This window comes from Columba livia, chromosome 7 (assembly GCF_036013475.1).
Source record: "Columba livia isolate bColLiv1 breed racing homer chromosome 7, bColLiv1.pat.W.v2, whole genome shotgun sequence".
Classification (NCBI taxonomy): domain Eukaryota; kingdom Metazoa; phylum Chordata; class Aves; order Columbiformes; family Columbidae; genus Columba; species Columba livia.
In genome coordinates, this window is record NC_088608.1 from 19,364,582 (window position 1) to 19,378,074 (window position 13,493).

Consider the following 13,493-nt stretch of genomic DNA (forward strand, 5'->3'; position numbering starts at 1 on the left):
GCTTGTACAGTCCAAAATATACTTTAAGTGTCCAATAAACCAGTGAACAGGAGTATATGCTCTCAAAATCATTACTGGAAGAAAGTTAAAGCTCAGTCCTGCACCCCATGCTCTTGCTTATCTCCATTCCCTTGAACACAGCTGAGGAACTGAACTACTAGTACTCACAACAGGCTGAACTGTTTAAAGAAAAAACACACAAACAAGCAAGCAAAAAAACAAAAACCAAAGAACCCACAAAAAAACCACAAACAACCCACACAAAAACAACAAAAAACAAAAGCCACAGAACACCACAGAGTATCATTAGAAAAATCAGTGGTTTCTGACTGGATTATTTTATATATCTCTGGTTTGATTAAAAATCACTTCTTCAGAGTAACAAGATCTTACAGAAAAGATCTGAATTATCAAAAGGTTGGGAAACCCCACTTCTCATTCTGGAATCCTTGTTATATTTCAGAAAAGAAAGGACTGCCAACTCTAAAGTCAGAACGCAGATCATGCCAAATGATACTCACCATGATTATAGGCCATGAAAGGCTATTAGAAGTTAGTGGGGTGAAAAAAGAAACATCCCTCAGACAACTGGCCAAACCGGCCCAGTACCACAGGTCTGATAATTTTCAAGTTCAAGACAACTTCAAATTAACATTTGGCTGATTCTTCTCCTTGTAGATCCCCATAAAGCAGATACACCCAAGCAACTAGAAAAATATTCGTCAGGGCACAGCACCAAAGATATTTGCAAAGCCCCGTTTGGCCTTGGACTGACAAGAAAGACCCTTGAAACACAAGTCAAAGCTCTCCTTACTGCCTTGAAAGTTCTTGGCTACTAGAGCATTCCCACATTTTGTCTTCAGTACAATAATTGAAATAGTTCTTTCAATTTAAATTGGGAACAGTAGCCAGTTTAGTTGCCCCAGGGAACAGAGAAATAGTGAATTACATTAACACAATGGGACTTTCTCTAGACAATCAACATTTATTTCAAGCAGGCACTAACTCATGCTAGAAACCTGCTGAGTCAGGTAGTTTAGCAAACATGCTGAAGGGCAAAGGTACAGCATCACCAGAAGGGAAAAAGAGCCGTTAAGAAAACTAACATGTTTATTCTTTAAACAGGCAGAACTGTTTTCCTAAGAGCAGATGGATCAAGACAGGTTGAGACAACTGGCTAATATATAAGAAAAAAAGAAAAATTAAAACAAAAACAAATATGCAAGCTATAGATAACTGTGGCCAGCAGATCAGAAATGGCTGATTTATCTGGTTTTCTCCAATTGTAAGAATGAATTTGTAAATTCTCACTTAACTAGTCAATCCAATTTTTTTTTGCAGCTCTAATAAATACGCTGGATATTTTAGAGACAGGTTCAGCTTTCCTGGAGCCTGGCTGTTTCAGTAGTAAGAAAAGGGAGGTTTAAACAGAATAGCCTGCAGAACACTTTGTTGGGTATTTTTAAAGCTTCATGAATTACTGTGCACCAAGGAGTGCCAGAATGAAAACTAAGCATATTAAGCTCATTCCTCTCTCACAATTCTCTGTTCTGTGCTCCAGAACAGAACTCTACATTTTATTTGCCTCCCCCATTCCCTCCCCAGTGCTCCTTTCTTTGTCACAAAACGTACTTACTTGCCATCTGTGCTCATATTTTCTTGTTTTTCTTCCTTAAAGCTTTGTGAGTTGTCTACAGAAACGCTGCCAGGAACCGAAGCTGATGTAGCAGGATCATTTTTTTCAGTTTCCAGTGGCACTTCGGCAGAGCTGAAGGCTGCAGTAGCCTCTCCTGTCCCAAAAGAGGTGTCTGTACTTGCACTGGCCTCTCTCTGTTGCACACTCATCTCTTCCCTTTCATCAATCTCTTCGAGGTTGTACTCAGAGTTCTTGACACCTACACTCACAGGAAGAAAAATAAGGGAGAGGGAGAACCACAAACAAACAATACCCCACAAATCTCGATTCAGGGTATAGATACAAATGGACTGTGAAGTCAGCCTAAGTAGTTTGAAGAAGGAAAACTGAAGAGACTTTTCTTCATAATTCAGGCCAAGAAAAAAAGATTCATTCCGAATTTTAGCTTACATTATTTTCTAGTTCTTTTCAATTCTCTTTTTACAGAGAAGAATATGCTCATCACCCTGCTATGGTCCGCTTCTGCATCTGTAAACACTGTATAACATTTTCCTTATTTAACCCAAGATCAAAATATATTTTACAGTATCATAATTCAAAATTTCATGGGGGCGGACAGTTTATTTTACCCAGATGTCTTAATACTTCCATTAGCTCTCCACTGAGGTTTAAAATACACAATTCCTTTCTATCAGATATCCTTTATATCTCTAACATACCTGTATCACAGGTAAGTACATCAGAGAGCTAATGAGCAAACCCAATCTCAGTTTTGCCTGCCATTTGAACAAGTTTGCTCACCACTATCAATCATTTCCATAATTATCCTAAGTGTATTAAAACACAGTTAGAAGCATCTTGTGCAATGCCCCGTATTTCAGTAGAAGTGCCCAAAAATAAAAAAATAAGGAAGTTGTCAACTAGAGCATAGTTCAGCTAAAAGGTTTTGTTATTGGATTAGGACACAAATAATTCAGTGTACCTGGAGTTAAACTAATAAATCCACCTATTTTGATTTCCAGAGGGACTTACCATCTCCAGCTTCACTTCCCTGCCTGGCAACTTCCTACAACAAGATGATGATTCACATTTTTCAAATATTAGTAACTAGATAGTACAATTAACCTCTTGGCTTTAAAACCTGCATTCTATAAAACAAAGAAAATAATTCTATCTACATAGTGCAATATGGTGCCATGGAAAACTACTGACAACTGAACCATAAGCAGGGCACTCTGCCTGACCTGACCAAGGTACACGTGTCAGCTTTGTGCACACCAGTACTTGTAACACACAGGCCTTGCACTTCAACAGGTTGTTCTCAGATTTTTCTAAACTCTATCAGTAAATTTCCAAGTGTAAGCCAAGGCTAAAAATGAAAACAAAATACTGGCTTAAAGCAAGCAATGCTGGAAAGTAGCAGATCCCAGAGTCAAAAAAATCTCGGACTGACATTTTTTGTACAGACTGGTATCCTACAATGCTCCCAGCACTTCTAGAGAAGTACATTGTTACAGAAACATAATAGAGGACTGTATATATTGGAGAAAGTCTCAGTACAGAAACTTCGATTTTTCCAATAGGGTAATTAGTTAAGAGTTCAGTAATACCAAAGTTATTCATTCACAGTTACAGTGCAACTACAAAAGCCAAACATTTTACTATTTAATTGTAATTTTTTTTATGGCAGTCTTGTAATAATGCTTTGTAGTTACACATTAAGCAACGTGATCAACACGTGTCATAGCGCTGAATGCAGAGGTGATTTAGATCCCCAGGGAGAGGCAAGACTGCAAAGTGTTGCAGGTAAGCTCCTTCCATGCAGTTTAAGCACAGGTACAGACCAATGTGCCACACCAGTATCAAAGGGACTCTTTGGGCATTTGCTATTAGTAAGGGCCTTCTCTTCCTCCCCAGTACCCACCAGCCCTTTCATATCCATCTAGGGAAAAGTCATGCCAGCAGCCTAATACTTAGGGAGACTATTTTAGTGATAGCAGTACAATTTCGTGTGTGCAAAGAGAAATATATATGCCACGAGATACCAACAAAGCATAACAGAATGTGGGCAAAAATCAGACCTGCTGAGACTATTCCACAGCCCACGAGCAGCTCTCAAGAACACGGTCTCCTTCACTGATGAGAACTATTATGCCACAGACCTGAGCCATCACCAGCCTCAAGAACAGAGACTAAGACCTTCAGTCTAAATACTGTAGAAACCTGAATTATACAACAAAGCACAGCGAGGACTTCTGACAAGACAAACGGAAGCATTCTGGAGTTGCTATGGCTCTGTGCCCAGGCACTGCTGTCATCTTTGTTACTTTTCCTCTGGAGAGAAGTATAACAAAAGCCGAGTTGCATCTTTACTTATGGGATGAAAACTTAGCTTGTGTTGGTAGAAGATATTGCTGACATTTCTGCTACATGAAAGTCTGTCCTTTGCTGTGCTAGGAACACTTCCAGGCTTTGGAGTGGACTAACCTGACCTACAAATACCAAACAAAAACAATCCATACACTTTTTCTGAAGTGCTCTACTTCATCTATCAGCATATCAGCCTTGCTTGGAGTTAATTTCAAGTAGTGGTTTGTCATCTGTTACTCATTACAGACCTGAGCCACCACTGCTGCAGCAGAATACAGTCTGAATGCATTTGATACATAAACAGCATTTAACAGCCATCCTTTACATACACCATGCACTTAACTCCCCAGAGGAAGAGTTCAGATTTTATGACTTCTTTCCAAACCCTCAGTTTAGAGTTTTTATATGCAACGTATCACTAGGAAGTACTATGCAATACTGCATATATACGGATGCCTTACTGTTTATATAATCTGTATGTAATGGCATATATAAACTGCATTTTTGTCCATTTCTTCTCTGTGAACATTAGTCATTGAGTTTTAACTAGCCCGAAGAGATCATTAAAATCTAGAGGATGACATTGTGAAGCCGTATCTGATGACTGACATACCAACTGCAAGTCTCCTTTGAGCCAGTAAGAAAACCTCACAAGAGAGAACAGGCTGACACAGCTCTGGGAGCTGTTGTGCTTCTGAGCACCAAAGCTGTAAAGCCTGATCACATCATGTTAATCTGTCTGTGTTTTTGCTCTTGACTCTATAGCCCTTAAAAATGTTCTTAAGAGATACTGTAACCAAGAAGATTGTATCAAGGGATTTGTTGGATGGGAAATTATTTTAACATCTGTAATTTTTAATTTTTGTAAACACCATTTTGCCCTCTTCCCTAGGAAAAACAAAAAACAAACAAACAAAGAGCAAGCATTAATTACACTATGGGAAGGGGAACAAAAATCATAACTGAGAAAATAATTTGTTGTTCATAATCTCGCATGTTCAAATTAATTCTCTCCAAGCTGATCAATTACTTCAAACTACTTTTGTCAAGGTACAGTCTGTTTTTACACCATGTGAAAACTGTCATCTCACAACAGAAACATTGCCTATTCCAAGTTATATAGCAGAGTTCCACTTAGTGTTCACTTGTCTATTAGCTATGCACTACTTAGACACCAAATAACATTTATTGAACATTTGCAATTATTTGGTTTTGGGCAGAAGGTAACACAATATTTGCTGAAGTAGCAATACATAACAGAACTCCTTTGGGAACACGAGTCACAAGTGAACAAACACAATGCTTCCAGAACCCAAAAGCAGAGCTAATGCGAATTGAAGGAACTACTTGAGTTTATATAAAGTTAAAATTATGTTCAGCTTAGCAATTAAAGAGATATTGAAGTACTTTATCTATTTAAAACAATACCCAAATGTGCATATTTTTCAGACTAGGAATAGGACAAGTGTACTGCAATTGATTTTATTGCAGGTGAAAACTGATTCTTACAGCATGATGGGCTTTGCTTAAAAGGGCCCTTGACAAATAGGCCTCAGGACAGTTTCAGAGATACCACCAGAGAGCAGCAGTATCCCATGAAAAAAAGAAAACAAAGGCAAGGAAGCTGTGCTACGTGACTTGTCTCTACATTTACAAAAATGCATTGCATTAAGTCTTCAGCAAAGGACGTTGCATGAAGAGATCAGCAGCAGAACTGGAGAACAAAGACTTACTAACCGCAGAGGTAAATCCCAGGGCTCAGCACAGACTGTTCTAAGCCCAGTGGAGGTGATTACATTTTTCTATTTTTTTCCATTACAGGTTAAATTAAAAAATTTAATGACAAAACTCATATTGCTTCAAACATTCCATTTCTATAAAGTTTGGGGCTGTTTATCTATGCAGCAGTCGGACATTACAGTGATGGGCAACGCAGAAACTCTAGCATGGGTCTACAATCTTAAGACAGAAACAAGCTCAAGAAAACAAAAAAACCCTTGATTTTAAATTGTAGTATAATGACTTTCCTCATCATCTGAGACCCATCACATGCAGATAAACTAGTTTTTAACAAAGAAAATGAAGTACTAATAAACATCGTTAAGAGCCATTCACTTAGAAGAGACTACCCTCCTTCATCTGCTACAACAACTAGAAAAAGGACAGGTTACAGCTTCATTACATCTTCAACCTCAGGCTGCACAGTATAGGTTCATACTTCCCATTTATTAAGTTATATATTATTTCCATTAAAGATCTTCTCTGACAATTCACACAAACTGCCCTAAACACAAACCAAGCCCCAATTTTCTGATTACTGGTCTTTCCCCCCACCACTTTGCCAGAGGCCTAGGATGGCAAGTGACTTTTTCAACTCTTGTGGTATGTTTTACCACTCCAAACAACTTGACTGGCATGTTGAATAAAACAGCTGGAAAACTACTCAAGAGTTCCTGTCAACTAGCAAAGGAACTGAGTGTTTAGTTTCATATTCTTCATATTTACCATCCCTGGAGGTGTTTAAAAGATGTGTAAATGAGATTCTTAGGGACATGGTTTAGTGTCAGTGTTGGGTGAATGGTTGGACTCCATGATCTTGAGGGTCTTTTCCAACCAAACTGATACTATGTTATAATGCCAGTGGGCTCCACAAGCTTAGTGTTTATCAATTGCATTCTTAGTGAAACACATTGAAGAGTGATTTTTCCAGACTGCGCTGGCACTGAGTATTCTAAAATCTTTTGCAAATTTGAAAGACTCCTAGATGCCATATCTTGTACCTGAACCCTCCAGTCTGATGCTTTCAAACAGCGGTATTTAACAGTACAAACTGCATAAATTTAAAAAGTACTATGTTCAGCTGCTAAAGAATAGTATTTTAAACAGCTATAGTTTCATATATCACATTTTTTCCATAGCACCCAACAAATTATTTCGTTTAACATATAAATAACTATTTATGCATACAGTTTATGTTTACAGCTTATGTTTTCACAGGCTGTTTAGAGGCAAACCAAAGGACAGGCACAGATTTGCTCCCACCCCTGGTTTATGCAGGTCAAAGGCAGCACAAGTGGGGATTCTGAAAGCCAGACTGGACTTTAGTTTTTCAAAGACTTGTTACGAGGTACACAAGAATCACAGAATTTCTTGCTTGTTCTTGTCTACAGCATATGGGGGAGGAGGGAAAACAGGGATAATGTTTAATTTATTAAATGTAAAGCACAGAGACAAATACAAAATATATTGTATGTGTTTCTGTAGACAGTAAAGCTTAAACATCTTTATTTTAGAAACCCGTATTTGTACTTCAAAGGCATTAAAGCATTAAAACTAGTTCTATACCTATGACACATCTACAGTATAGTAACTTATTACTATAAATTATCATACGCTTGCTAGGAAGTAGATTTAACCAATGCATTTGGAAAAAGAACCAACCTGTTTCAGACTGCACTTCAGCAGCATTTTCTTCCACTTTAGTAGGGGATGATTCTGTTGACTCTGTTACTGCAAAAAGACGAGTAATAAGCTTTTTTATTGCCTCACAATTTCTGCACCAATTTCTAGATAAAACGTTAAATTTTGATTTTACAGACTGGCAAGTTCTTCAAGAAATGCACCTTCTCTTAAGCAACCAGTGTGCCTTATCACATTTCCCAGCTATTTTAGACACAACTCTCGGGTATTTTTGAACCAAAGAGAACTGAATTTTTGATCAAATAGAAGAATTACAAAAGAACAATACAAAACAATATCAATAAACTCTAAAATTCTTCTTCTCAGTCCATTTCCTGTTAAACCCTCTCTGATCCCCACTCCAAGCTGTCCATTTGATTAACACAAACACACAATTGTTATGGTTAATCTAACTATAATTAATTTGATATTTTCTGCTTTTTCCTGATCTGCGTGCCCTAAAACCTGCCTGCTTTCTCACACTACGTGAGCCAATCTCATAAAGTAGTATTACTGCTCCTTGCAATCTGAGGATGTTTGGCACTTGAAGTTCTTATCTCATAAGGTGGTATTTCTTTAAAGTTGAGCCAAATAGCCATGCTTTCCATGGCCTCCCAATTAAACAGCATAAAAAGATTACCAGTCTCATTACTGCTTTGACTTTGATCTTCAGGTGCTCTGGAGGGTGGTGAGGGTGCTTTGCGCTTCATCCTCCGTAGAGAGGAGTTCACCGAAGCGGTGTCACTGAGTGGCAGAGAACCTTTCCGCACTAATCCCAGAGGGCCCTAAGAAAGGAGACACGAGAAAGAAGATTATTAGCAAAGAAAAACAGCAAATGAGCTCTAGCAATTATTCTCCAAAAGTATTTATAATGTACATTTGGGAAAAAGAGAGTATATACCTATTACCAGTAGGCATTCTGTTTCTCATCTTAATTCCTCCAAGGAGTAGTTTCAAAAAAAAAAAAAAAAAAAAAAAAATCTAGAGTAATTTAATATTCACCAAGGTACAAGATACAGCAGTAAAAGAAAATCGGTTGTTACATACAGTATAAAAGAGAATTTGAATTATCTTCTGCCTGAAGGCTATTCTCCAAACAATTCTTTTCTAAAAGTAGCTAAAAATCACTGTGGAAAGAAACTTCACCTACACCCCACTGCAATGACAGGACACAACGTTTCCTTCTCTGTTCCTTCAACAGTAGTCCTAATTGGGCTATATACATAATTATTAGGATTTTGTTTCTCTACTTGAAATACCTGAACTTTTATAGAAATTTTTTGAATGCCAGCTTTCAAAACTTACCTTGGAAAGTACAACTGTCTTATGATCATAATACTTACTTAAGTTGAACTGTAGTAAATTGCAGCAGCAATAATTATAATACCTACTGATGTGAAATTGTAATAATGTTCTCATTATTGTAGCAGAAGACCGAAAAAAAAAAAAAAATCTCAATTCACAAATAATCAAAACCATTTAAAAAAAATGGACAAAAGCTACCTGCTGAACACTTCACAGTTTCATGATATAAAACTGCAGTTTAAATTGTTTCAAAAACATATTTTGTGTCTCATAAAGACAGTGGCTGTCACTCTTGACTGCAGTTAGTGTTATGCTGAAGAAACATTGTATTTCCACATCTCTTAGAAAAATAACATTCAGGATCCCAGCAATAAAGGAGTATAGTTTGGCACTAGACACGTGTGCCTATTTCTGATCCCTATCACTTGTCTACTCAACAATATAATAAAATCCAGTAGTGACATTCATTTCTTCCTAGAAGGATTCTCACAGCAACTGGATGTGGGGTCATCTTCAGAAAACTTCTCTGTGCTTCAGTTAACCAGCCCATTTCATGAAACAGAATATCAAGAACTGAGTATAAATAAACCTACAAATTTTTGTTTCACTGACAATACTTTCAAAAACATCACTGACAACAGAATTGCCGCCTGCGTCAATATCCACCGAATAAGATGCTTATCATTTAGAAAGCTATCGCCAAGCAAATACATGCTGAACTGAGTGGGATATTGAAGACCAAAAGCTAGAATATTTGATTGTACACAATGGAAACTATAAAGAAAATTACTCACAAGAGCAAAGATACTGGCATAAGATGTCTGTGAAGCAGCGCATGGCAGCTCCCGCAAGATCTCAATTGAATACCTGAATGAATGAATGAACTGGCACAGTGAAACCATCCTCCGAGCTGCCCTGGGCATGCTCAGTCATCTGTTTGTCCCACTTTGATGCAGGCATGACAGATCCTTCAGATACTTCACTTTACTGTAAGGAGCAACACTGTCCAAAATGTTCATACAAATCTTCTACCAATCAACATAATGCCAAAGGAAGACACTTAAACCTTTTGCAGCAAAGCAGGACTCAGTTTTAAGGCGAGAAAAAACACAGCACAAGGTGAAATGTTATTTTAAGAACAGCAGAAGATACGGACATTGCATTCCACTCCTAATCAAAAATACTTGCATTCTTAAATAGTTTTTCAGCAAGCCAGATTCTAGATTAAAATATCACACAACATAAATCACTTTACACTTCTGTAGTTTCTTATTCACCGTTCCCAAATGGTTCTAGAAGACAATAAGTGAATAGCACTCAGCTTTTGAATTTGTGCAGAAGGGGATGTCAAATATAATATTATTTCCCCAAATGAGGCTTTTTTAATTGCCAGATTATTTTCCTTCTTGCTGTTGGGCACTCTTTTTGTCCTGTTTGGTAGCTGCTCTCCAGGTTGCAGCCCCTCCGTCCTGCACAAAGATGCTGTTTCTCTGTGCAAAGCTCTGCACCCTCATCTGCCTCACGCAGACTCCCTCAGCTGATGCGGCTGGCACAGAGCTCCGCACGTACTCGCTCCGCTAAACAGATGTCACCAGAGTTCCCTCCTGCACAGAAAGAGTATATGTGTAGGGGGGAAATCATGTTCTCAGCACAAATGCTACTAGAAGATTTTTATAAGCCTTTCTACTGCCCTTTGCATCCAAAGAAACAAGCGATTTGCAATGAGAGATTTCGAGAAAGTACTAAATGTTCCAGTTAAGGTTCAAGTGTTGAACAGATTTTCTCAGGAATTATTCAACATATGAATATTAAGAGCTTTCAAATCCTAACAAAGGCTGTAATGTGAAAATAGTACTTTAAACAGATGGGAAAAAAATTAAAATAATGTTATTAAGATGTATCTGACAAAGTTATGGAATATACATCTGGGTGTTCATGTGTCATACCAACTGCCAATGATAACCAGTGTTTCATCAGTTACACTTAAATTAAAATTCATGTTAGAATCACTAAAGTAATCAACCATACTTATGCAGAAACACCAGTGAACTGTCATAACTTCAACAACATATGCAGCAGTTCCATGTTTAACACTGTACACCCTCCTCATCCTGAAACAAGCAAGGGTGAATATGAAGCTTCTTAGCGTCAAATGTGTACAGGCAAATTTGGCACCTTATCCCATACCACTCCAAGCAGACACTTGTAGAGGCCAGTGCTTCCCAAGTTCCAGCCTCTGACAGAGGTGGCAGACATGGTGCCTGGCACTTCTTATCATTTCAAAAAGCAAAGGAAAGGTAATTAAGCCACAGTAATTTTACAGCTGGAATGAAAGCAAAAAAAAAAAAAAAAAAGAAAAAAGTACTAGAGAAAGAATGTAGTGGTAGTGCAGCCTTTCAGTGTGCTGCAAAGCAGACCTCACACCAAGGGTCACCACGCACACATTTTCATACCACCAGTACCTCACTCTTCTGCTCCACAGATAACTAGGTTTAGCAGAAGATATACAGACAACTGGGATATCAAAGCATGGTGTGAGCCATATTGCTAGTATTTCTTCCCGTGGTACAAGTTTGCAGACAAATACATGGCCAAAGAGTAGCAGGAAAAAAAAGAATTGCTCTTAAAACAACTAATGCACTCATGACCTAGGCTTCACAAACTACTTAAACTTAGCCAAAGTATTACAGAAAAAGGAATATATCTCTGACCTACCGGCAAGGAAGGGCATACAGAATATATCTGGAGAAACTCGGCTGGTGTCATTCTGTCCATGCACTTGATATTACTATTCTCTCCTATGTTTTATCGACATATTTGCTGGCACAGAAGTCAATACCATGAGGGGATACGGTTATGCATTTGGTACACTGAAGAGCGGGTTCGTGCAATGTTCACTGCCAACTCTGAATCATATCAAATGATCTTCAAGCAAATTTAAGCAAGAGCAAACAGGCAGTCCTGAGCATTGTCTTCCCCCAGGTAACAATGGCTCTGTTCAAGACCCCCCTCAAGTCCACAGTGCATCATTGCCCAATTTCTTCTTAAAGGGCTGACCATCAAATTTCAGGCAACTGGGCCTCTGGTGGAACTACTTAAACATGGAACTCAGCCCTCCCTGAAATCTTAACTAAGCCGTTCTGTTCAGTTGCTAATAAGTGTTCTCAGAAATACTTTATGGTTTAGTTGCCTCCCGTCCTTCCCCTGTTCTCCCTCCCTCTTCCATTTCTTTTCTAAGGGAGTAGACTGGAGATTTAAATGTCTTTAGGACTCAGGCTTGTGTAAATAAAAGCAAACTATATTTCTACAATTGAGAAGTTTTATCCATCATTTAAAATTGAAAATGTTTTGACTAAAAATCTCCACTTAATTGTTCCTACCCAAGCATAGTTTACATATGGTCCTTTACAATAACTGAAAAGGAGACAAACATACATGGGATAAAGTGAAGATACCACAGTCTAGTTTCCATAAATCAAGCATTAAGAAGAAAATCAGCAATGGCATTTTGGACATAATCAAATGCTTTTCTTTTAAAAGAAATGTCATTTTAAAGAAATGTTATTACTAGAAAATTGCATCTACTTTTATGAAAACTGTGAAGATACACATAGCACGTTATAGAACAGCACTTAGCAAAAGCCCTTGAGAGTCCTCTCTACTTGCAAGTGTATTTAAACTTGCTAGTTCTAAACATGCTTCTGATAAGAGCCATCTTGCCCAAAACTAGAACTGACAAATAAGAGAGGGATTTCAGTATTAGAGACTAAAATGCTAATTTCCAATCTGATTTAACAAAGAAATTTGCTAGACAAACATTAACTATTTAAGCTGTACTACTTACCTTCCAAGTCTCATAAAGAATGAGCAAATCATGCTACACAGTAACGTGTAAAAGCTACTTTTACATCCATTGTACTAATTTCTCCCCTAATAACAGGAATATATCTCAAAAAACTAATTACATAATCAGTCTGAAATTGAGGCAGAAAAAATTCCAACTGCTTACATGAAGAAAAAGCAGTTTCTTTTTTTAAGGGAAATGAAGTAGAGAAGCTGTAGGAGGTAACATTAAAACCCTTTTTCATACTGTGAGAAATTGGACTACAATACACTGTGAATTTGAAGAACAACAACAGTGAGAACACTGTTCCCTTAAAGTTGGCTCATTCCACTGTTGTCTGATGTTACTACCAGGCAAACAGTTTACCCAGGCAAAACTGTCATCTCACTTTGTCGTCTTTGTGGTTGTTACAAAAAAGATTTGTCCATAATAAGGCACATGCAAAAGGTCATCCTGGTCCACAGAAGAAATAAAGTATGTATCCAGTCTGCCAAATAAACTGAAGGGCAAGGCTTCAAAACTTAGGCATTCTTAAAAGCAATATGATTTGGAAGGAAATGTTTCCAGCTAGGCAAAAGCAGATAAAAAGTAACCCTTAAGAAAAAAGAGTATATCCTCAGTTTTGTAAATTAACTTAATGGGACACAGCAACAATGGGGAAACTCCCAGCCATACTAAATAGCCCAGCAAACACACTGATCAGCCTGCTGAACAACCCCAACCAGACTTCAAATCCAACCAGCAGGATGCTCATTTTCAACAGTGGGGAATATGAGAGACCAAATTCTTATATTGTTTACAATCAAATAATTGTGGTCTAATGTGACTACAGTACTTGCCATGCTACTGAGAACTGACTTGGATTGAGTACAAACTGGT

At 37.8% G+C, this 13,493-nt stretch overlaps 1 protein-coding gene across 13 annotated transcripts in view; it reads right to left on the reverse strand.

The window, feature by feature from the left end:
- Positions 1 to 13,493, reverse strand: part of COBLL1 (cordon-bleu WH2 repeat protein like 1) — an 82,864-nt gene that overhangs the window by 9,168 nt on the left and 60,203 nt on the right. For all 13 annotated transcript variants that reach the window (XM_065068698.1, XM_065068699.1, XM_065068695.1 and 10 more), the window contains 3 exons: positions 8,106 to 8,250; positions 7,448 to 7,516; positions 1,637 to 1,895 (listed from right to left, as the gene is read on the reverse strand). In XM_065068698.1, the coding sequence (XP_064924770.1) occupies positions 1,637 to 1,895; positions 7,448 to 7,516; positions 8,106 to 8,250 (473 nt within the window). The remainder of the gene's footprint in view (positions 1 to 1,636; positions 1,896 to 7,447; positions 7,517 to 8,105; positions 8,251 to 13,493) is intronic.